Genomic DNA, 23,792 nt, shown 5'->3' on the forward strand with positions numbered 1-23,792 from the left:
ATTTTTGACATTTTAGAGGACAAAACCACTTGCATCAAACAATGCTAAACCACACTATTGCAAAAATTTTTGCAATAGTGCTACAGTACAATTCTAAACTTAGAATTGTACTGTAGCACAATGTTAAAAAAAAAAATATATATATATATATATATTTTTTATTCAGTCCGTTTTTTTCCTCACAACCCACAATTCATCTCTCTCTTCCTTCTCTTCTCTTTTCTCCATCTCTGCGGTGTGGTTTCTGATCGGTGGTGGGTGTGGTGGCCGTTGTTGGCTCTGGTTTGATGGTTTGTGTGTGGCTGTGTGTGGCTCTGTTGATGGGTTTGTGTGGTTCTGTGAGAGGAGCTGGTGCTAGAGGTTGAGGGAGGCTGAGGAAAAAAAAAAAGAAACGGTTGGAAAGCCTAGGAAAGTAGAACTGAAAAAAAAAATTGGTTAAAAAGAAATAATAAAAAAAGATTAAAGAATAATATTTTAATAAGAATAGAGTTTTAGGATGTGGGAGATATTATAAAATGAGATGGTATAAGTAATAAAGTGGCCTTTTGGGATGGTATAATAGTATAGCATAGCATTTTTCAATGCTAGAATAGAGCAGCACCACCGAAAACAAAAAATTAAGAGGCCTTAAAAATAAATTAAGGCCTTAAAAAAAAAAAAAACTCAGGTAAAGCCCAGACATAAATACAACTGGGCTACACTAAAGCCCGACGACCATCTTAGAATGTCGAATTTATTACCCGACAAAATGTGTGCCTCACAATACGACGTAGTATGAATCGTATGATGACCAAAGCAGCACACTGGTTGAGGTTGAGGGTTTAGAGAATTTGAGAGAGCTGAAGAAACCAACCTCTACTGTTCTGTTCTGTGACTGTGACTGTGACTTAGGAGGAGAGAGTGTGTAGTGTAGTGTAGTGTAGTGTAGCAGAGACAGAGTGTGTTTTTGTGTTTGCAGAAGTAGAAGATGCAGAGTTTGAAAGCTTTGGTGGGTTTGAGAAGTAGAAGTAGAAATAGTTGTTCATTTCAAAGACCCAGATTTCTATCTCACCATTACCAAAGACCCTTTTCTGCTCAACCAAACTACACCCCCCAAAACGATGATCTCGAAGACCAGGTCTCTCTCCATTTATCTCTATCTATATGTTGTTGTACCTCTATGTATGTACTCACTTTTAGAGATTTCAATGCCTGTGCTCTCTTTTTTTTTCTCGACAAATTTTGTTCTTTTTGTTTCTTAAATGAAACCCCATTTGTGGGTCTTGCTCTATTGATCTCAAAGGTGTCGAATTTGCGTGTGCTTTCAGGTTTTGGTTCAAGGAAGAGCTAAGTCAAGAGCTTCCATTCTCAACAGACCTTCTGCTCTCAATGCTCTCACTACTTCTATGGTTTTTTTCTTTTTTCTTTTTGTTACATTTTCTCCATCTCCTTGTGGTTGTTTGTTCATTTTAGTTCATGCCCATTTGGTAAATTTTTTAATTGGAGTTTTTTTTTCCCCCTTTATAATTTTGTAGGTTGCTCGGCTTAAGAGATTGTATGAATCATGGGAAGAAAACTCGAATATCGGCTTTGTCTTAATGAAGGTATTACATTGTTTCCGGTTGCCCTGACACACAAAACTCTTTGTTCTTCATATATTTTTATTTTTTTTTGGGGTGGGGGGGGGGGGGGGGGGGGATGTTTGATTTCATGTTCAATAATATCTTCTACAAGTTTGCTGTCTATGTCAAGAGTTGCTAATATTGTTTTATGATTACACTGAAATTGGTCAACGTTGTCATATGACAGCGAAAAAGGCATGACGTGTGGAGTGGCCCTGGTATTATGGGGAAGAAAAAAGATTACATTGAGAATGTAGATGGACTCTAATCTTGGGGATGTGTTGTGCTCTTATTTTCTATTTAAATGATATATAAAAATGAATACATGGAAAGCTGCTTTAGGATGTTTCCGGAGGAATGCATTTTTAAAATAATTTTCGTGAAACTGTTAATGGAAATGAGCTTCAAAATGTATTCTATGTGTCTAATTCATTAAAATCATCTGCGGAAGTGCTTTTGAACATGTAAACATGCCCCTATGCTTCAAATTTGGTCACCTTGATGTCTGAGATGCTATCTTGAATTTTTTTGAAGGGTAGTGGCAGGGCTTTCTGTTCTGGTGCGGATGTTGTTACCCTTTATCAGTTAATCAATGACGGTGCGTTGCCTTTTGATCTTTTCCTTAATTATTAGAATCAATGTCCTCCATACTTTTCTTTTTAAGGTATTATTAAGAGTGATTAGGTTTACATAATGTAGTCACTAATTTTGGAACCAATGCAAAAGAAAATATTTTTTTTCCTTTTCTTTGGAACTTTCTAAGACCTACTTTCATTTTTCATGGCAGTGGGTCTAAAGAATTCTGCCTTTTTTTGTGGGTATGAACTTATTTAGACATCAACAAGCACTCAATTAGTAAAATTGTTGTTTCAGATGTGCATATCTGGCTAATTTTCATTATAGAGGAGAAGAATACTGATTCTGGTCATATGTCCCATTGTTTAACTAGGTCAGTGTCATATTACAGATTCTAGTAATGATGAATCAGATGGTTATTTAGTATGGTTCTCAGTAATCAGGCCAAAATGTTAGCATTGTATTGAATCTTACAGTTTGTTCTCAACAAGTAAAATTGAGTAAGGACTAAATTGACACGGTACTGAAATGTTAAGGATCAAATTGACACAATTAAAATGTTAGGGACTAAATTAAAATATGGTGTATAGGATAGGGACCAAATACATAATTTACCCTAAATATTTTTATGTCTTGGACCTCTTGTTTGTTAGGGCTAAGCACATCAGTGAAGATGTTATGTTCATTTAGACCAGGTTTGGCAGATGGGCTATAGAACAAAATTAACATTGGAATTCTGAATCAATTTAACAAAAGGGAGGGGGGGGGGGTGTTAAGAGGTTGTCCAGAGGTGCTTGCCATGGTTTAATTTGGATGAAAATGTTCCACACATAGTTGTTGTATATTTGGGATCAGTAAGTTTCAACAACTATGTATAAGGTGTAACTGGTGTCTTCTTGACTATTTGTGGTTTCAAATTTCTTATTACAATTTTCTTCTGGTCGGGAAACAGTTGTCACCTTCATGGTCTCATTAGAAATTGAGTTGGTTGTTAATATCTTTATATTTATTTTGATTATACGCAGGGAATGTTGAGGAGTGTAAGAAGTTTTTTGAAACACTATATAAGTTTGTATATCTTCAACGAACATATTTGAAGCCACATGTAAGTATTCCTCCCTTTAGTTTTGGAAATGTCAGAAAATTTTAGTTAATCTCCTACCTTTTGAATTTGAAATTTCAGAAAATTTTAATGAATAATCTAATTATTTGAGATGTCAGTTTTCTTCTTGGGGGGCATGGCCAGGTTTCAATCATTTTAATGCCTGTGATTCTGTGAAAATATTAAGGATTTAGACCATGTATTTTCTTGCTTGTCCCCTTTTCCCTTCTGTATTGGTGTAATGTTACTAAAGATATGGATAATTAAATTATTTATTTTTAGTGAGACATTATGAATAACTGAAAAATGTTGGTAAAATACCCCATAGGCATAGTGAGGGTAAGCCCATATCTAAAGTATTGAGGAAGCGCTAACATAATTTAGTCTGGCTGCTTATTAAGCCTCAGTAATGTTGATCTAATATAAAATGTATCATATATTGTGTCATAAAAAACATTGGCTAGTGTCATGTGTTAATTGCTTCTCTCATGTATCATCACTAAAATAAGTTTTGTTATCAACTGCTTTATCTTGTTAGGATGTCTTTAGCATTGACTATGGTATCTTGCATTTGATGTTTATGTGATGGAATGATATTTCATTATCATTTTTTTTAATCATGTGATGAGTTGTAGCATACTTGTGGTTTCTTCTGTCTTAGGGGAAAAAAAATCCTTTTACCCGTATGACTATCACTGTCCAGATGGCAAATTGATGATCATTTAATTGACATCTATACAGGTGGCTATCTTGGATGGTATCACTATGGGAGGTGGGGCTGGAATTTCACTTCCAGGAATGTTTCGTGTGGTGACTGAAAAAACAGTATGTAACTGCTGCTACTCCCAACTGAATATATAATATATAATTATTCTTTCCTTTTGAGCTATCAATATCCTCCTGTTTTATATGAACTGTAAAAAGTTAAGCTAAGTGAAGCTCTAGGGTTGTTGACGGGTTGGGTTCAGTCGGGTTTTTGTTTAAAGTGCCACCTGATCCCATCATGTCAGGTTCAAACATTAGTAATAATGCCGAAGGAATGGTGTCTTCAGGTATTCAGTTGGTTGTTTTGGCTTAGCAAGTCGATGAAAACGACAAGCAGCCGACATCAAGGGAGGGAGAGAGGGGCTTCACTGTTTTCAGATCTCAAACTTGTGGAAGTCAGACCGGCGTCCCATGACCACAATAGGGAGTGTCTCACCTGCAAATGGTGGTGACTGTCAGAGAGAGAGAGAGATGGCTGAAGATTGTTTGGTCGTGTTAATCAATTAAACTTCCTTAAATCTGATACCTGCACGGATCAAATTTGCTTTTATAAAATTCAATGCCAACCAAACTGGCTGGTGATATTGTCCAAAAAGGGCCAGGTTGCTTTGAACAGCTGCATGAAGAGCGCTATTGGATTTTATGCTATTATCTTGACTAATAAAGATAGTATATAGCCTTAACCTTTGGATGAGATGAAAAGCGCATAATCTTGATTGTGTGAGAATGTTTTTGCTGTTTTGTTAGGACTTCCAGATAGAATATGTATGTTCAGTTTCCTCAGGGAGGTGAGGATCACTTTTTAAAATTATTTTTACCAGTATAATAACCAAGTAATGAAATATAAATCTCTAGAATCACTCCATGATATTACCTCTAGTAGCAAAAACTCTGTAGCATTTTTCAATCTCCCAAACATCAGTAAAGCATCCTGAACTTATCAAAAAAAAAAGAAAAAGTAAAGCATCCTGAAATTTTGCTCTCTGGTGTGCTTTATATACTTTTGTATAATCACCATGTTTTGGTGAAGTAGATGCATAGTCAAAAGCTTCTAACCTCAGCATGAAATTGCAGGTTTTTGCCAACCCAGAGACTCAAATGGGCTTCCATCCTGATGCAGGAGCTTCCTATTATCTTTCTCGTCTACCTGGTTATTTGGGTAAGATATTTTGTTCAATTTGAAGTATGCAATATCTTCAAGAAAAACTTAAACACGTACTTGGATTCACATGGTTTTTATACTGTTCAATCACTAGGACCGAGCATTTAACCTTTTGAATTGTTATCCATTTCTTCTGTAAACATGAAAACAGATTTGCAAACTGTTGGATTCTATTTTCATTGCAGGGGAATACTTAGCTCTTACAGGAGACAAGCTCAATGGTGTAGAAATGATTGCCTGTGGCCTTGCTACACACTATTCATTAAATGCAGTTTGTTTTCACTTCCTTTACTTCTTCGTTTCTGTTTTCTATGTTTTTTCTTCATTATTGGCAGCTTTTAGTTTTAGCTATCAACTCTCTCTGACAGAGACTTGCTTGGGTTGAAGAACGCGTTGGTAAATTGATCACAGATGAGCCTTCTGTTATAGAGACAGCCCTTGCGCAATATGGTGACCTTGTCTATCCAGACAGGGGGAGTGTTCTTCATAAGTAATGATCTGACAAATACATCTTAGTTCTGCAGATTTTTATCAATTTTATTGTCCATCATGCTTGTGTAGAAATTCTTTAATGTTTAAAGTAGAGTTATTAAGGGTAAAAGTAAAATTATATATAGGGCTGCTAGATATCTTTGGCTATGTTCATATTGCAGATCATTGTAAGACTATTGTTTTCACTTAGTGTAGTATGGAAGTACTGGACATTGTGATATTACTACTAGAGTGAAAGAAGGGACACTTTCATTTCTCTAAAAGATCATAAAGACCCATAATTTGATTGCTGGGACATCATTGATTTCAGTTCCATCTGAAACTATAATACCTGAAGATGTATCAGCTGGTATCTAATTATCTATTATACACTCGTAGTGTAAACAGGTGCTTTACACATCTACTTGTCATGCTTTAAGAAACTGGACAAATCTATTTAGTTTGTTACATTTGAAAAATCAATTTTCAGTTTCTCAGATTTTTGGAATACGAAAATTGCAAATCCACCTTGCTTTGATATAACTGATATCCAATGACTTGTGTTGATTTAGTTTACTATTTTTGTTACATGGGGCGCCTAATTGCATGAACCATACGTGAGAGTGAAGGGAAAAGCGTGCTTCTAAGTTTCAAGTTGATATTCCCCATGGAAAACATAGTTCCCTGTGCAAATGCTCCTCTCTGCCTCTATAAATAGTCTGAAATCTTGATTTTCCATAATATTGATCTGTAGATCAAAAACATTTACTGATGCTGATGGCATTTTCTGTGTAAATTCATTTTTGTTCATATAAATTCTGTATTCTTGAAATAAGAGGATTCAGTATTTGATTGTCTGTTTTAGAAATACATGCAGCGGCACTGATGTCTCTGACTTAATTTACTGGCCCGTCCTGTTTTGATTTTGACTCAGGATTGACACAGTTGATAGATGCTTCTGCCATGATACAGTTGAGGAAATTATTGATGCTTTGGTAAGCATAAAACAGTATTTCTTCACTAGGTACTTGATAGAGTTGGATGATAGTGAATATTTAAAAAATTAATTTAATTTTGTCAGATAAAGGTCCACCGCCCAGCAAAATTAGTTGGTGGTTGATTCTATTCTTGTACATGTGCATTGTCTTTCCTTTTTTTCCCCCTTGAAATTTTCTGGGGTTTCTGTAAAAGATAAGAATCTTTTTTAGTTAGAAAGAATGTTCAGTCAATTTTATAAATTTATGGTAATTTTGAAATAAATTCCGCATTCTGAAGTTGATTTCTGTTGGCTAATCGTGTCTTTGTGACGCTTCATGAATCTAGACTGTTAGTGTGAACCATATTCCTTTATTGGTTCATCATCATCATCATCATCATTATTATTATTTTGGTTTTTCCACTTTAGAGAGTATAATGGAAATATTTTCTGCCTTCCAAATAGGAAATTTGGTTCTATCATACTTATAAATTATAAATTTTAAAAAAAAATATTTTGGTTCTATCATAAAAGTTATGATGAACTTCTTTAAACAGTCAGTAATTATCTTGTTAGGCACTTTGTCTCCTTTTCAGTGCGAAGCAAAACTCCATCACTGCTCTCAGAATATCAAGGGCAACAAATTGCATCAAGTACCTTATTAATGTTTAGTCCATTATCAGCTGGATTTGTTAGGATTTAATTATTTGCAGCACTATCTTTGCAGAAGTCATAAAACTCAATTGCTTGAAGTACCATAATTGATTTCATATAGCTGATATTGTTATCTCATTCTGATTTGTTTGTTGATATGCCTGATTTGCAAAGTGGGTTCCAAGCTTAATCATTTTATTCTGACGGTTATATAGAAAGTTTTACTAGAAAACTAATGAACTCTATACAAAGAGTGGTAAAAATTAAGCCTTGGATTGAAAGATATAATACAAATCAATCTTCAACTATCAATTTGTATTCGCCGCACATCAGTCTCAGGCAAAGAGCTGGAAGACTGGTATTCTGCATTTCATGAGGCCTGAAAAATTGTTCCTTGCATTGAAGAGACAGAACACATTTTTAAATTACTTGTGATTAAATTTGATTTGATAGATAGCCAACTCTGGTGGGGCAATTGTTTGTTTGTGGATAACATTTAGCAACTCTTTTTTATCTCAATTTTTGCTAGAATTTATGTCCTGATATATTTTTCTTTGATAAGTTAGAATTTGCATCCTGATGGATTGGTTGTTTCTTCCTACCAATTTGCTCAGGAAAAGGAGGCAGCGGAGTCTTATGATGAATGGTGTAAAACAGCCCTCAAGAAACTAAGTGAAGCCTCCCCATTAAGCTTAAAAATTACTTTGCAATCTGTGAGTTACCTTGTTTGCTTACATGTGGTTGTAAACGGTGTTTGCTTTTACACTCCATGCCTTGACTTTCTCCTTTGCAATTAGATACGTGAAGGTAGATTTCAAACTCTTGATCAATGTCTTGCTCGTGAATACCGGATTTCCCTTAATGGAGTTTCTAAACGGGTTTCAAATGACTTTTGTGAGGTATGGGATAAACCATTTCTAATGTGAAGATCACTGTTGAATCTGCTCTTACATTATCCCTTCGTTTCATTCATCTGTAGGGTGTTCGAGCACGATTGGTGGATAAGGACTTTGCGCCAAAGGTATCTGATCTTTCTTTGTCCATAATTAGTATATCTTAATCATTAAATCATGTTTCAAGATAAAAGAAAAGTGTGAATTATTTTTTAATTCCCAATATGCAGTGGGACCCTCCTAGTTTAGCAGATGTATCAAAAGACATGGTTGACTGCTGCTTCTCCCGGCTTGATGAGTTTGAGCCTGAACTGCAGCTGCCCACAGCTCTGCGAGAACCTCACATGTGAGATACATTCATAAATACTGTGTAATGATTATCTGCCTTGGTGGTTGGTTTTGAATAAATGTAGCCATTTCAAGGTTTTTCTTCGAGAAATCATTTTTTGGAAATTTTTGTTGTAAGTAGCCTATCATTCTGAAAGCACTCAAAGCAGTCTTTCATGGCCATTATTTTTGGAAATAGTTTATTTTTTTTATGGTACATTAGGTATACAAGTGTATTCCCTGGAGAACTATACATGAGGGTTTGTGTTCACATGGTCCATGGAATTGTTGTTACCGTGTATTTTGCATCACTTCTTGACTTAAACTCATTATGATTTCCAATCCTTTTGCTCTATCAGCTGCAATAGCTTGCAAATATGATTAGTATAACTACAGTCACTGTTTGCTTACTGGTACTAATATTGTACCTTGAAGCCACTTAATGGTAAAGTTTGAGGTTATTCCTACACAGTATTTTTACAATATTATCCTACACTTAATGTAAACTATTCCGTTGCTAACTTTACAAATCCAACTATAAGAAATTTTACCAATTCATTCATTTAATTTTACTTAACCATTTTCCTCCCTTTTATTTATTTTTATTCTTTTTCCCATAATTTATTATCTAACCATTATTCTTACTCCAACGCTTCCCTCTCTTTTTGGCTTTCTTCTCATTATTAACCCCCTACCTTAATGTTATTCTTCCTCCCCTTTTTTTATTTTTCTTTCTCCCCATCTTCTTCTCTATAAATTTATTATTACTCCCTTTGTACATTTCTCTCTTATTTAGTTCATGTTTTGCCCATTAAAAAAAAAAAAAAAAAGGCGATTTCTCTCTCTCTCTCTCTCTCTCTCTCTCCCCCCTTTGTTTTGATGGTTTTTTTTTTTTTTTTTTTTCCTCTTTCTTGTAGAGTTTTTGTATTTTTGAATTTTGACAACTCCAATTTGGATTGATGTGCTTTAGTGGTTCCAGTTGTGTTTCGTAATTCTCCATCACATATTCCCTCTCCCTCTCGTGACTTTGGCTAAGTGAAAATTTTTAATTGTTAAATACTTACTTATTTTGTAAGCATATTTCTTCTGAAAACAATTTATCATAATATATTATTTTCAATAAATTATAGGTAATAAATTACAAATTATATCACATTTCAAAATAATTATATATTCCCTAGCATATATATAAACACTGTTGTTAATGGGGTAAGACCTTCCTCACGTATACATACACATTGTTGTTAAGGGGTAGACCTTCCTCACCCAAATCAAAATCAAAGGATTCTTGTAACTTTATAACGACTGAACAACAATCCCAAACACAAAACATTGCGAATTTTGACAGGCTCCAAACTAAGCAATAACCCAAACTCAAGCTGAAGAGCAAAACCATGAACCAATACCAGACAAGCTTTCTAATCAGTGAGGTCCATCTTGTTCCTGATATTGTCGCTTTGTTGTCTTTGTTTGTTTTGATAAGGTAGTGGTCACTCGCAAGCCTGGCATATAGATGCATTTGGATGAAAAAACCCAACCCCTGGTTCAAGACTAATAAGTATAGCATGAAAATGCTTTAGCCACTCATAGCACGTGCCCTCCATCTCCAGTAATATCACTGATAAAACCTAATTTTATATGCTGCCTACGAAAATAACTCAGCCAAAACGTGTCATGATTCTTGTGCAGAGACACAATAACAAATGACCTAAATAGTAAATTCCACTTATTTAGGTTCCCCATCATTTTGGATCCCTTTTCTAGCCTTGATAATTGAAAGAGACCAGCAAGTAAATTTTAAAATAAACACCATTAACCCATTCAAATATTAACAAGATAATACTGGTTGACAAGCAGTTCAGAAGTAGCACAACCCAAAAGACAACCAGCAGGAAGACTCAACAGAGCCGGGTTTCAAACTTCAGACTTATGCCCATGCTGAAAAGCTCCTGGCACAATAACTTGGCCCCATAAGGTACATTAACCTTAACAATGTCATCTACTGACTCACAAACCCGGCAATATGGACCCCTAATCTTCCGGCCACCTTGCACAGTCCGTTGGATCACATTCGCAACATTTTTGCATTTCTGGCAAATGTGCATCTGGGAGGAATCACTGAGCGTAAAGAGGCGTTCATGCAAGTTTCCTGAGGCACCATGGGCTATAAGGCAGTCACGCTCCATCTCACCAAACTTGATCCCACCAAACCGCTTCCTATCTGCCACTGGCTGTCGGGTAAGAGGATGGACTGGACCTGTGTTGCGAAATTTTACTTTGTCCTCAGACATGTGAGTCAGACGCTGATAAAATGTTGGACCCATAAATATGAGGGAACGAACCATTTCACCAGTTCGTCCATTGTATACTCTCTCATTTCCCCATCTTGAAAATCCAGCCCTGCCACATATTTAACAATACAATAATCAGTTTATTCAAAAATTATTATAAAAAAATTATATATATAAAAAAAAAAAAAAAAAAAAAAAAAAAAAAAAAAACAATACAAGAATCAGTCTGGTGAACATTTGAATCCAAAAAAAAATGATTCCGAACAATAGGAGATCAAATAAGAAAATAACCCCTAAGACACAAATAGAACTGCAAGAATAACATGCAACCTATCAACTGAGCACATAAATCTGAGAAGGAACAGAATCACAGTACTAAATACTGATACCATATCCTAGACAAAATAAATGAAGGCCTCCAAAAAGGTAAGCCCAAATGTTTAACACAAGGAGATTAAATAAGAAAATAACCCCTGAAACACATAAATATCACTTCAAGTATAGCACGCAACCTAGCAACCAAGCACAAAAATTTGACAAGGAACAGACGAACAGATAATCATAGCATAAAGAGCCAGATCCTAGACAAAATTAAATGAAATGAACATGACATACAAGCAAAAGTGACGCAAGACAACTAAAACAGATAAAAGTAGTACCCAGTGCACTAAGGTCCCAATTTTGCAGTGTCTAGGACAGATCATGGTAGGCAGCTTACTTCCAATTTATTGGAGAGGCTGATTCCCAGACACAACAACAAAATTGAAGAACATAAAAATAAAAGATAGATAAATCAACACCTATGCTTGCTTGGAGTCTGCACCAAGCAAAAGAGAAAAAAACCCGAGAGTCAGTACCTAGGGTTGGCTAGAATCAGCACCAAACCATTGGAAAAATTCCAAGAGAAACTATATTGATCAATCAAACTATAACATCATGTCTCCATAGAATCACAATACTATGCTTATATAGACTATAAGTTAACCCCAATTCTGGTTAATTTAGGAAACCCTAATTCTAAGCGACTTGGGATATCCCAATTACTGACTTACAAAAATAACCACAACTCTAGGAAATTAATAAAATAACCGACTAAAATAATAATACATAAACTGAAAGACAATTGACCAATAAAAATAAAATTTCTTTGCAAAATCGAATAAAACTAAATTAGAATAAAATTATTAAAAAGTTGAAAGAAAAAAGACTTATACTTAACATACCACAATATAATGGAACTGTTTCCGAGTCCTCAAATGGATGCACGGATATATATGCCTTCCATGCCATAATGGTGTCTTTTATATTTGGTGTGTCCCAACATGAGCATCCATTGCTCAATGGCCAATTCATTAACTATTTTATTTCTATATTACTTCATTTATAAAATTAAAACAAAACAAAATGTGCTTAGTGCTCCTCAATTGTCAAAGCCTTTAATAAAGGAAATAATGGAAATATACTACAAGGATCTGAATCGTCCTTGCATTAATGTCTTTTCTTATTAAGCTTTGTGTTTTGTCAAATAAGGCACTCATTATTGCATGGAGGGAGTACGTACAAAACAAAACATAATTTTTCTGGATCCACAAACTTTCTTTTTTCTAAAGCAATCATGTAAGAAGAAAATTCAAAGAAACTTATTGGATGGTGAAATGATATTGAATAAATAATTATGCCCAAGTATTAGTTACCTATGAAGCTGTTCAGTGATGGCATCAACAGAGACTGTGGAGAAAGGGGTGGCATATCTCATTGAACCACCACAGGCTATTCCCTTCCCTAAAGCAGCCTCTAGGAGCTGACCCGGAGTTTGTCGTGAAGGAAATGCATGTGGATTTATTACAACATCTGGAACTATCCCTTGTATTGTGAAGGGGAAGTTCTCTTGAGATTCCAAAAAGCCCAAAACACCCTTCTGACCATGCATGCTTGAAAACTTGTCTCCAAGACATGGAGAACGAACCTGCATTAAAATGTAATTAATGAACAGGAAGTTCAATCTTTCTAAAAAAGATAGTAAAGGTGAAAGCCTACATATTCCCACATCTAGTAAATGACTAATATATAGACATTATCAATATAGTGCACATTGTGCACATATGCATAAAGGTACATGCGTGTGCATGTGTCTTGCACAAACATAAGCACATACACATATAAACATGTGTTTGCATTAAGGTTCAAGTACAATATGGTCTAAAATTACCTGTCTCAGGGACACCACAGCAAAATTCTTTCCCTCATCGTTAGAAGACAGCAAAACTTTCTGAACCATGCCCCTTTCAGTGTGCTTCAGTTTTATACTGTGATCAGACCCAGATTCTGCACACCTCCCTATGACAATGTCACCACTCTGCAGGTTTGCACCAATGAAAGGGAAACCGTCATCATCAAGGCTGTCAACACGTCCAATCTTACTTTGAATCTTTCCAAAGTTGACAAAATCCTCAGGCTTCCGCTTTTTTTCTAACGAGTCCTTGTTGTCAACCTCAGCCTTATAACTTCTGATATGCTCAGACCGAAACATTCCACGCTCCAAAGAAGCCTTGTTCATCACCAAGGAATCCTCTTGGTTGTACCCTAGGTGAACATTGACTGCCACAATAGCATTCTGGCCATTGTAGAATTCAGGCTTTGGCAGCATTCCATGATGACCAAGAGGATATCCTGGTTTTCCAAGACAATCAGAAGTCATCGTACGAAAAAGTGGCCTTTGCGGATAATGTAATTGGTGAGACAGAGTATCCACTCTAATATTAGGATTTGTTGTTGAAAAGCCAATAGCCTGTGAAGAGTGCTTCTGAGATTGATAAAGGACCCTCCTTGCATGGTCATGATTTGCAAATGGGACAAGTCCACAGCTCAAACCTAATAAAAACGACATGTCAAGTTCACAGTGGGTATATTTATCAGATGACTTCCCTCCTTTTTCCATGAACAGATATTTAATGCCCCATGCAGTGCAACAATCTTCTTCTTCTTCAGTTCCGATTAAATCAATGATTCCCTTGTCCAAAAGAGATTGGAAGGTGTAATTTTCACCTTTATCTCCTTTAATCTTTCCTAAATTCTCTACAACTAAAAGTGGACGTAAAATCCTTCCAGCATCAGAATATATACGTATTTCTTCATGTTGTTCATCTCTTTTAATCTCCACCTGCAAGAGTAAATCATTATTAAAAATGATGGGTATATATACATTTCTTCATGTTTTTCATCTCTTTTATAACACACACATGCGCTCACGTGCGCGCACACACACACAAGCGGAAATACAATAAAAGATAAGATACGAAATGAAAAATTCGTTCACAGATAAGGGTGGAACCTATTGATGAAAAGATGAGAGAAAGTTGCTTCAGATGGTTTGGTCATGTGCAAAGGAGAGAAATTAATTCACCAGTGAGGAAGAGGAATTCTATACAAGTCAAAGGGAACGAAAAGTGGTAAAGGAAGACCTAGAATAACACTAATAGAAGTAGTAAATTGACATGCTAATTAAGAAGGATAATGATAGAATGATAGAGAAAAATTCATGTAGACAACCCCAATTAGTCTGTTGAGAATCAATAATCGACCTCAAAGTTTTGGGACTAAGTCTTTGTTGTTATTGTTAATGCTATATACATAAAACAAACCAACTCAAAATCCACAGCAGAATTACAACTGTAGGATAAGAACTAAAAGAAGACTAAACCATAATCAAAGACTACTCCATTAGTTCAACCAAAAAACAAAGGAAATGAAGATAATTTACACATTTGTCAAAGCATTAGCACAAAGAGGACCAAGATCCAGAATAATTCAGTATTCTGACTATGGTTTTAAAAAAACTGAACTGTAATAAGATCCATAAAGAGGAAAGGTTCAAGGTTATAAGGTTTGACTAGAACTATGATGACATAATAATTCTTTTATAATTAATTAATATAAAAATAAAGAGAATAAATGGCCAAAGTTTAGTAATCTTAACCTAAACAATATTTAAAGAGGTTCAAATATATCTTGATTAAAGATGAGATCGACTTCCAGCTTTTTTAGTGAATTTTTTCATGGAAGAAACCCTTATTAGACTGGTAAACCCGTGCCCGGTTTAGCTGGGTTTGACGGCAGTTCAAGCAGTTCCCAGCAAAATAATGAATTTTAACTTCCAAAACCTGAACAGGTGGCTGGTTCCCAGTTAACCCGGTCCACTTTTTAAAACCATGACAGTGACAGACCAGCATAGATAATACTAAAATAAGAACTTATAACACCAGCACTGCATCACACATGAGCAGGACACAGCACTGCTGGTGGCATAAAATTATTCAGAATATGTTGAAAAAACTTGAATTTGCATTGATTGTGCTATTCATATAATCTAATCAAGGAAATGTTATAGATGTTAAAAAAGGAGCAAAACAACAGAAAATGAGATATAGGGTGAGAGAAGGAACTTCCTGCAGCTAGGAATTCAACCAGAAACTTACTAAGGCATCCACTGTTGGATAGCCTATACAAATAATAGAGCTTGGCTCCTCACGCATATCACGCTTGCAGTGACATTGTACACCAGGATAAATCAAAGTCAAACCTTTTATGTATATACTTTGCAAGCCAGAAACAGCTAACCACATAGAGGTTAGTTTGCAGAACTAACTTCCCCAAGCTCTTGTAGAATATTAACAACTATTTACCCAAAGTAATATTTCAGATCATGATTTAACCTTCCACCTCAACCATAGCAAAAAAATATGGAAGCATATAAAACCAAAATAAAAGAAATCTGAAAAGCCTCTAGGGAAATAGGGAAGACTTATAATGTACCTGATGTGGCAATTTCTTCCTGCGTCGCTTATACCTAAGCTCTTGAACAAATGAAATGGAATCTGTACAGACACCAACCCATTCCCCATTCAAAAATACTTTATACTTTTTACCCAATGGAGCATCATCCCCCAATTCCTCCAACCCACAATCAAACAATTTGGAAGTTATAGGCTCCAATATGTTTGTGCTTACTAGTCCGGTGATGGCCATATTTTTTACAAGCCCACAATTTTCACCATCTGGAGTAGAGAGAAAACATACCCTCCCCCAGTGAGAAGGATGTCTGCACACACAAAATTCAATCAGGTATATTACAGCCCTTTTTGACAAACCACTCAAAAAACAAACCCAGTCAACCACTCAGCACTCCAACAATCAAATATGCAAAAGTTGAGCATATACAATTTACCATCCAACACTAGGACTCAGACAATTAATAATATTGAATGCATACACAAATAGAGGAAACAGCTCAATCAAATGATGATAGCAATATGAACTTAATTTAACCTCACGTAAACACACATCCCTTTTCTTTCTATAAGTAGCAAATAATTATATCTTTTTTTTTTTAATAGGTAGTAGCAAATAATTATATCTGGCGCGTCTAACACCAATTGATCCAGGATTTCACTTCTGACATAATTTCCTTCTTTTTTCCATTCCTCATTTAATGTACTATCTTTGCACATGTTTGTTTTCTTATCATTCACCTTCTCATTTCCTCTTAATTATATCAGTTCCAAAAAAAGAAAATTTACATCTAAATTGAGAAGCCTGATAGGAAGAAGAGATTAATGGAGGAGGTACTTAAGAGAAATCAATATACATGCCAAGAAAAATTTCAATTGCTTTCCTGTTCCTGCTTGATCTTCAATTAAGGTGTGAAAGAACATGCATCCGCTAAAAAAATGACCAAGAGGTAAAAATACATTATGTAGAGTTCCTTTTTTTTCCCGGGGGGGGGGGGGGGGGGGGGGGGAGACTGGGGGAGAGGTAATTTAGTCTTCCTCATCTTCCAAATGATTTTGATTGGAGAAGCAAGGCAGAGGATCACTTTGCAGCCACATTCACCACTATGTGGAGAGAGAGAGAGAGAGAGAGGTATTTTCATAGTATAAATCACAAATAAAATTAAATGTAGACAGACAAAACAAAACAACTTAAGCCTCCTAGCAACCACCTCCCCCCCCAAAAAAAAAATCCCTCTCTCTGGCTGCCTCAAACCTTCATGACACCTCTGGATATTGGGTCACGATTCATTTCAACCCCTCTTTCCTATAAGGATTCCCCACTCTTCATTGTCAAATCTCTATTAACATCTTTACTTCCAAACAAAAATGGTGAAAAATAATTTCTTCATCATTTTCACAGTTCTAGCCAAACAACATAGAATAAGTTATTTTCCCGAAAAATATTTTCTACTGAAATCATTTCCAGAACAAATGGAACCTAAAAAGATGCTCTTTTGCTTTAGTGAGATGCTTAAATAGTTTTATCGTTAATTTACTCTTCTGAAAATACTCTGATCTTTTAAAACTGTCAGCATTGTCAGTTTTTATCTTGATACATGACTAGCTGTTTATATCAAACATTAATCTGATTTTTAAAAAAATTGTCAGTTTTTATCTTGAGACATGACTAGCTATTTAGATCAAGCACCACACATTGCACACACAAACCTCGTGCACCAAAGCCACCACTAAAATATTAACTTTGCTTTAAAGGGAGAAGAATGTTTAATGCCAAATGAAATTGACCAGGATATATTTAGAAAGAATGTTGATGATACCATTAACTTCCCAGCAGCCTATTTCAGTCTAACCATGCATAAATATCAAAAGGAGATTGTTTGGCACAATAACTCAAGCATATATCATTCAACCAATATATCAGCTATGTTGAAGGTATAGCCAGTAACACATTGAAATTCAACACTCAATATAAGTTCAAATAACTTACGGATATCTGGCATCTCCAACCTTCCCTGTGTACTGAACCTGCTGGCGTGTTCTCCTCATTTCAGCCATCGTCTGCAATGGGTTTGTTCGCCCTAGCGTTGCCACCACACCAGAAATCCTTTCCATCCTCTTGAAAGGATGAGACCATGCGCCAGTTGAGAAGGCTCTTGAAAGGCCATTGGTGATTATGGAAGCATCCAGGTAGTGTTCAATTTGACGTATATCACGATCTCCATAAAGGTCTCTCTGCAGAGCCTTCTGCATGCGCCTCCGTGCATGTGCAATATGCACTTTCAGCTCTCGCTCAAGCAGCTCACCAGCCAAGTCAAACCTTTTGTTTCTAAAATCATCCCTGTTATCAGATTTTCTTTGGCCATTATAAGCCTGTAAGAGGCACTTCACCATATACCCAAGAAGACGAGCCTTTTGCTTAGAGCTTTGGAGACTGGGAAACAGATACATGTTAATGCACTCTTCAATAGCTTCCCCAGGAGGAAATTTGGTGTCCTTTACGCATTTTTCTACAAAATTTAGAGCTGCCTTCCCTCTCCGGAAGCCCCCATAGTTCTCATTGGCATCATGAATTGAGGCAAATAGAATATTCAATATGCTGGCATCTTCACTGTCATAGTCAATAAGATCTATGACTTCTCTGTCTGATGATACCCCAAGAGCAAAAAACAATATCCATATAGGGATTTCTGTTGACAAGAAATATACAGTAAGAACTTGCTCTCCTCCTTTAATATCTTCAACTTTAGGAACCCCCACTAGCTTCACAATTAACCTGTGCTTCTTCACTTCAGACTTGTATGCAACAGTCCAACCTTGATTGTTCAAAACCCAAAGCCTCCTCATACTAGTCTGCTCTTGTGCAATAAATGTCTGCAATAAACACAATATTTTTTACATTAATATATATATATATATATATAATTGGCAGAGTAAGAAGAAAATAAACAAAAAATATATATCTACCTATAATTAAAATACTGCATGGCATATTTAAGTTACAGTTAAAATTCAGCATAAGAAGTGGAGGAAGAAAAGAGAATTTCAGAAACCTAAAATTTCAAGCCCAAAGGTGACAGAAACTTCTCCATGAAGGGAATTATCAGCTAATAATGTAAAACAACAAAGATGGCATTGCGAATTCACACTAAGTGGAAACCATGGATAACTTGCTTTTGCATTGTCCAGTCGCTAAGGAATTATGGGATTTTTTTATTTGTTGCCTTTGGATGAAGTGGGTGATGCCAAAGAAATTGAAAGATCTGTATCAATGTAGGCACCGCAGTTCCAAGTCCTTGCAAAATCATGCTTAGAATGTTGCTACCTCTTGTTTAAGGTGGCATGTTTGGAGAGAGGAGAATAGGAAAATCAATTAGGATCAGGAACTACTTATACAGAGATTCAAATAACAGCATTGCTGTTTTTAGATGCAAGTAGACCATCAACATTGCATGACTTTATTTATGCATTGTATTTGTAACTGTTTGTAAGGAAACATGGGATATACTGCCTGTATATTCCATAGTCTCCCTTGTACATTTCTTTAGTTTTAATAATTAAAAAAAAAAAAAAAAAATTATTACTTACAAAGAAATAAAGTAGTTGACCACACATCATTTATTTGGGCCCTTAGGAGTTACTTTGCAACAAGTGTCATAGTTTGATATTAAAATCATTTTGATCTTTTTTTTAATATAAGTAAAAATTTCATTAATGAAAAGGAAGAGAAGGCATAGCAATGTAAATATGAAGTGTACAACAGGTCACCAACATCTAGCATTAAAAGTACAAGTATCAAGCATCTCAAACAAAGAATTGAAAGAGAAGGAAACCGAAGCATTTATCAACTCAGACAAAGTCTTGAGTAATAAAAGCATCAAGTTAGAAATAGAAATTCTGCATCCTTCAAATGTCCTAATATTCAGCTTTTGCCATATGCCCCACATGAAACAATGGGGGATCATGCTCCAAAGCACCACAGTATTCCTCCTACCAAACATTCCTTGCCAACTTGTTAACAGCTCAACACCCTTTAGCATAACCCACCTAACCCCAAAACGCGAGAATACCATGCACCAAAGTTCTCAAGCAATAGAGCAATGAAGGAGAAAGTGATCAATAGTCTCCCCATCCCCCTAAAACACTTGTTTGTTCCACTTTAAGTGCCATAAAAGAAAATCTATTAGAGCTGCAACCATGAATATATAGGACAGAAACTAAAAGAAACCATAATTCAAATTTACCTTCTCTGCACCCTTGATTAAAAAGTAGCCTCCATGATCGAAATCACAATCAGCATTCTCAGCTCCTTTCATGTAGCACAGGTCAGACTTCACCATCACAGGAATCCTTCCGAAAAAAATATCCCTGTTTTCTTCACTTAGGATCTCCCTATCAACGAATTGATCCTTCCCGGTTTTAAACTTGTCACTTCTGACTAGTTTCTGTGTATACACCTGATAAATTACATGGGTGCAACACAATGTCAGGTCTTTTTTGGCTGTCAACAGATTACACAATAAATGACGCATGTCACATAATATACATAAACAATTCATCAAATAATACTTTGCACAGTATTTCATCTGTAAGATCCTTTTCATAAAGAGTTCACACTTTACAAAAAGTAACCTAAATTGTATCATAGTAATAATAAAACCAAGCATGACCAAGATTAAAAGCAGTGTATTTGTATTTAATAATGGACAACACCTTGAATTCCATATCCTGCAGATGAAAATTATGAATAATCAGAATGTATAAGCTTAAACTCATGGGGGAACCAACAGCACAATAATGCTGCACTGGTTAGTTCAATCCTCAAACCAATAACGTACCAAGCACCGCATCTAGGAGAAAGCAAATAATTTTGAATTATTGCTAGTAAGGCCCAAGTCAGTTGACTGGCTTACTAGAACAAACAATCATGCACCTATCACCTTCAGCTAGGCACATGGCTACCCTCATTTTCTCAAAATTACATTAAGTATTATCCAATGTCACACAAAAGTTACAGATATTCAGCAACTAAGTGTACTTGTTAATATAGCATAACAACTCAAGTGCACTCTTATACAATATGCAAATGTTAAATCAGCATATGGAAATTATCATACAGAACCTAAGCTATGATAAGCAGGATAGCTATAGCATCAACAAGAATGTCAAGCACTCGTGAAAATGAAATGGGAAAAACTGTACTAATTCAATTAAAAAGTTAGATTTATTGACCTGAACATCGATATTCACTTTCATCCTTGCTGAGTATGTCATGTTCTGAAGCCGGGCATGCCTAGGAAGCATATTAAACTCCTTCACATTTCCTTCACCACCCCAAAAGATCGGTGGATCAAGGGTCACCTTCCCAAACCTTACTGAAGCGTAGCGCCACTCACCCTCCCCCTTCTTTGATGGGTCGAATCCAGGCTCAACTATGATCTCACCAAAAGAGTCAAAGGCCTTCTGGATACCATTCTTGATGAAGTCATTGTACGAGTTGATTTGGTGACTTATCAAACCATACTCATTGAAAAATGAAACCGCTGCCTTCTTACAAAAAATTTTCAGAAACTTTTCACCCAACTCATGTATACTAGTCGACTCGAGAAACTCATCATCATCGGTATCCATCTCCACCCCATTCGAATACGCTTCACCCTTACTACTCATGCCTATTTCTTCCTTGGCATCCGATGACGCCCCCATTGGCTTCAAAATCTGTGAAAAAAAAAGGACAAAACAACCAATATTAAAATTAAAACCATCAAAGCAATTATGTCAAAAGCCCTTATGCCAAAATTAGCAACAGAGGCACTAGTGGAAAAGAAAAGAAACATAAAGCTTGAACAAGTTGGCTCAACAGCAAAAAAAGTGAGAACCACACAGACAAGGCATTGCACAGAATCTTCCACAAAAATAAAAATAGATAATAAACCCAAGGCCCAAATGTAAAAAAATTCAACATATGTAAGCAAGAAATGCACCAGTTTCTTCTCTACTACCTGATTCTCTCTTTTCAAATTAAATATAAGCCAAATTCTCATAGCTTTATTTATAAACTGATCAGTTATTGATTATATTTCCAAAAAAAAAAAAAAAAAAATCTTAAACATGCATTAATTTAAAGCTTTGAACCTTATGTGTCATAGTTTTGAAGTTTGCAACTTTTTAGTTACAAACAGACCTCTAAAAATGTGGACACACTTATCCTTTCTTTAAGTGCCTCAATCATTAACTAAACCCAAAACCTTCAAGCATTCTGAAATATCACTTATTTGCATACCCATGAATCCCAAACAGCAAAATCAAATAAACCCACATGCAAAAACCAGTTTCTCCCTCTCTTGTACAATTTTTTGCCTTCCAAAAACAAAATGCATTATAAATATAATAGAGTATTTAATTTTTCCCTCGCCATTTTTTTCTTTAATAATTGTAAACTAGTCCATCCTATTACCTTGTTTCCAAAAACAAAGACCATTGCTTTCCTATAACAAATCAATTTAAATGCACTTCTTTTTAGTACATCCAGTACTTGCATTCAATAAAATGCTCATACTTTTTTTTTAGGAAAAGATGGAAACATTTTCATTGGAATAACCTAAAGAATTGATTACATAATGCTCCAAACTAAAAGCCTTTTACTTTTTCTATGATATACATACACCAAACCGATTCCAACAATTTTTTTTTTTTTTTTTTTTGCCCTGAAACTATAACGTGATCATTTAAAAAAAAAAAAAAAACCCCATTTTAAATTTTTGCTTTAAAAAAAAAAAATCAGGGTTAGCAATATTTTACCTAGAATGAGAAAGAAAAAAAATTAGAAATGAAGGTAGGGACTTACATTAGAGGCTGTCAGTGAAGTCTGATAAAACCCTAAACCCTTTTCTCTTTAAAATCTTCGGGAAAATCAGGAATTTGCTTGCTCACAGTCACTGCTACAGCCACACAATGTGTGTGTGAGGTATTTATTTTTCACACTCACTCTGTCACTCACTCTCTCTTTCTTTTTTCTGTGTCTGATAAAAAGGAAAGGAGTGTAGTCAACATGGAAGGAAGGAGGAGATGAATATATGACTTCTGTGTTCCAAGAGCTGAAATGACTAATATATCCTCTATTGGACTTGACCTCTGTGTTTCATTGGGTCTTGGACCCTGCAGTGGGCCCACAAAGGTGAGGGTGTTTTTGGATAATACGAATTTATGCTGATTTATAAGATAATTCCGGCTAACTTTAACGAGTATTGCTATAAACACAACAGTTTTATTTTTTAATTGTTTTATTTTTATCCTTTTTATTTCTATTTTTTATTGTTTCTATTTTTATATATTATATATTTATTTATTTGAATAGAATTTTTTTTTTTTGGCTACAAATTTTACTTTGGCTGAATTGCCAAGTTATTTTATTTTTTTATTTTTTAGAAACAATTGCCAAGTTATTTTATTTTTTTATTTTTTAGAAACAATTGCCAAGTTATTATTTAGTTTTATATAATGAAAAACCATCACTACTTTATTATCTATTATTAAATACTTGTAACGTGATATTGGTTGAAAATTTTGATTTACCTATAAATTTATTTAACCTTTACTCTCAAAAGAGAATCTCAGTTGTATCTTTAGAAGTTACAACTTACTATCCAAAATTCGATTTAAATCTCAGTTGTATCTTGGAAATCTTACAAACACCAAAAAAAGAAAAAATCACAATTTAAAATTGTAATCGCGTATTTTAGCCCAAAAACGCTTAACCAAACAGGCACTCATTTCCAATGTCCTACCACAAAGGTTGTTTATCTCTCAAGGTCACATGCGTCTTTTAGCCCTCATTTTTCTGTTCAAACTTCAAAAGATAGCTAATGCTCTTCTCCGGATAAAATAGGTAACTAACACTAATTTTTTAACTATTTAGTTAGTAGGCTTAGTTATGAAACTAATTGGTTTTATAGCATCTCGAGTATAAGAGGGTCGATTTTGGCCTATAAGTCGACTTTTTGAAGGTCGATTTTCATGGTTTGATCGGTTCCGAGGTGGCACTTGTGTCAGGAGAGGTCCACCTGTAAATCGAGTCTCTAAGACTTGATTTACATCTACAGTACACATATTCAAGTTTCAAGTGTTTGGTTCGTTCTTCTCCATTCTCAAACTTCCAAATCCAAAAAACCCAAGAACAGTTCTTCT

The 23,792-nt window shown here is 35.2% G+C and overlaps 2 protein-coding genes across 2 annotated transcripts; one reads left to right on the forward strand and one right to left on the reverse strand.

The window, feature by feature from the left end:
• Positions 1-762: 762 nt before the first annotated feature.
• On the forward strand, positions 763-8,882 carry LOC126712824 (3-hydroxyisobutyryl-CoA hydrolase-like protein 2, mitochondrial). The gene is made up of 14 exons (XM_050412307.1): positions 763-1,117; positions 1,308-1,388; positions 1,515-1,583; positions 2,136-2,199; positions 3,203-3,282; positions 4,021-4,104; positions 5,119-5,203; positions 5,392-5,477; positions 5,575-5,696; positions 6,612-6,672; positions 7,922-8,020; positions 8,105-8,206; positions 8,287-8,328; positions 8,431-8,882. The coding sequence occupies exons 1-14, from the start codon at positions 968-970 to the stop codon at positions 8,548-8,550; spliced, it is 1,245 nt and encodes a 414-aa protein (XP_050268264.1). The 5' UTR covers positions 763-967; the 3' UTR covers positions 8,551-8,882.
• Positions 8,883-10,318: 1,436 nt separating this feature from the next.
• On the reverse strand, positions 10,319-22,666 carry LOC126712825 (DNA-directed RNA polymerases IV and V subunit 2-like). The gene is made up of 8 exons (XM_050412308.1): positions 22,453-22,666; positions 20,838-21,323; positions 19,850-20,062; positions 17,596-18,479; positions 15,631-15,916; positions 13,028-13,978; positions 12,513-12,784; positions 10,319-10,927 (listed from the first exon to the last, which is right to left on the reverse strand). The coding sequence occupies exons 2-8, from the start codon at positions 21,309-21,311 to the stop codon at positions 10,426-10,428; spliced, it is 3,582 nt and encodes a 1,193-aa protein (XP_050268265.1). The 5' UTR covers positions 21,312-21,323; positions 22,453-22,666; the 3' UTR covers positions 10,319-10,425.
• Positions 22,667-23,792: the final 1,126 nt, after the last annotated feature.

The sequence above is a fragment of the Quercus robur genome, chromosome 2 (genome assembly GCF_932294415.1).
Source record: "Quercus robur chromosome 2, dhQueRobu3.1, whole genome shotgun sequence".
Lineage (NCBI taxonomy): Eukaryota > Viridiplantae > Streptophyta > Magnoliopsida > Fagales > Fagaceae > Quercus > Quercus robur.

Excerpts from the sequence above, each read along its gene's own strand:
- LOC126712825 (XM_050412308.1), bottom strand. The coding sequence starts at position 21,311 with ATGGGGGCGTCATCGGATGCCAAGGAAGAAATAGGCATGAGTAGTAAG. Across the intron at positions 13,979-15,630 it reads GGAAGAAATTGCCACATCAG|GTGGAGATTAAAAGAGATGA; the intron begins GTACATTATAAG and ends TTACTCTTGCAG. Across the intron at positions 10,928-12,512 it reads ATCACTGAACAGCTTCATAG|GGCTGGATTTTCAAGATGGG; the intron begins GTAACTAATACT and ends AATATGTGGCAG.
- LOC126712824 (XM_050412307.1), top strand. The coding sequence starts at position 968 with ATGCAGAGTTTGAAAGCTTTGGTGGGTTTGAGAAGTAGAAGTAGAAAT. Across the intron at positions 8,207-8,286 it reads TTTCAAATGACTTTTGTGAG|GGTGTTCGAGCACGATTGGT; the intron begins GTATGGGATAAA and ends ATTCATCTGTAG. Across the intron at positions 8,329-8,430 it reads ATAAGGACTTTGCGCCAAAG|TGGGACCCTCCTAGTTTAGC; the intron begins GTATCTGATCTT and ends CCCAATATGCAG.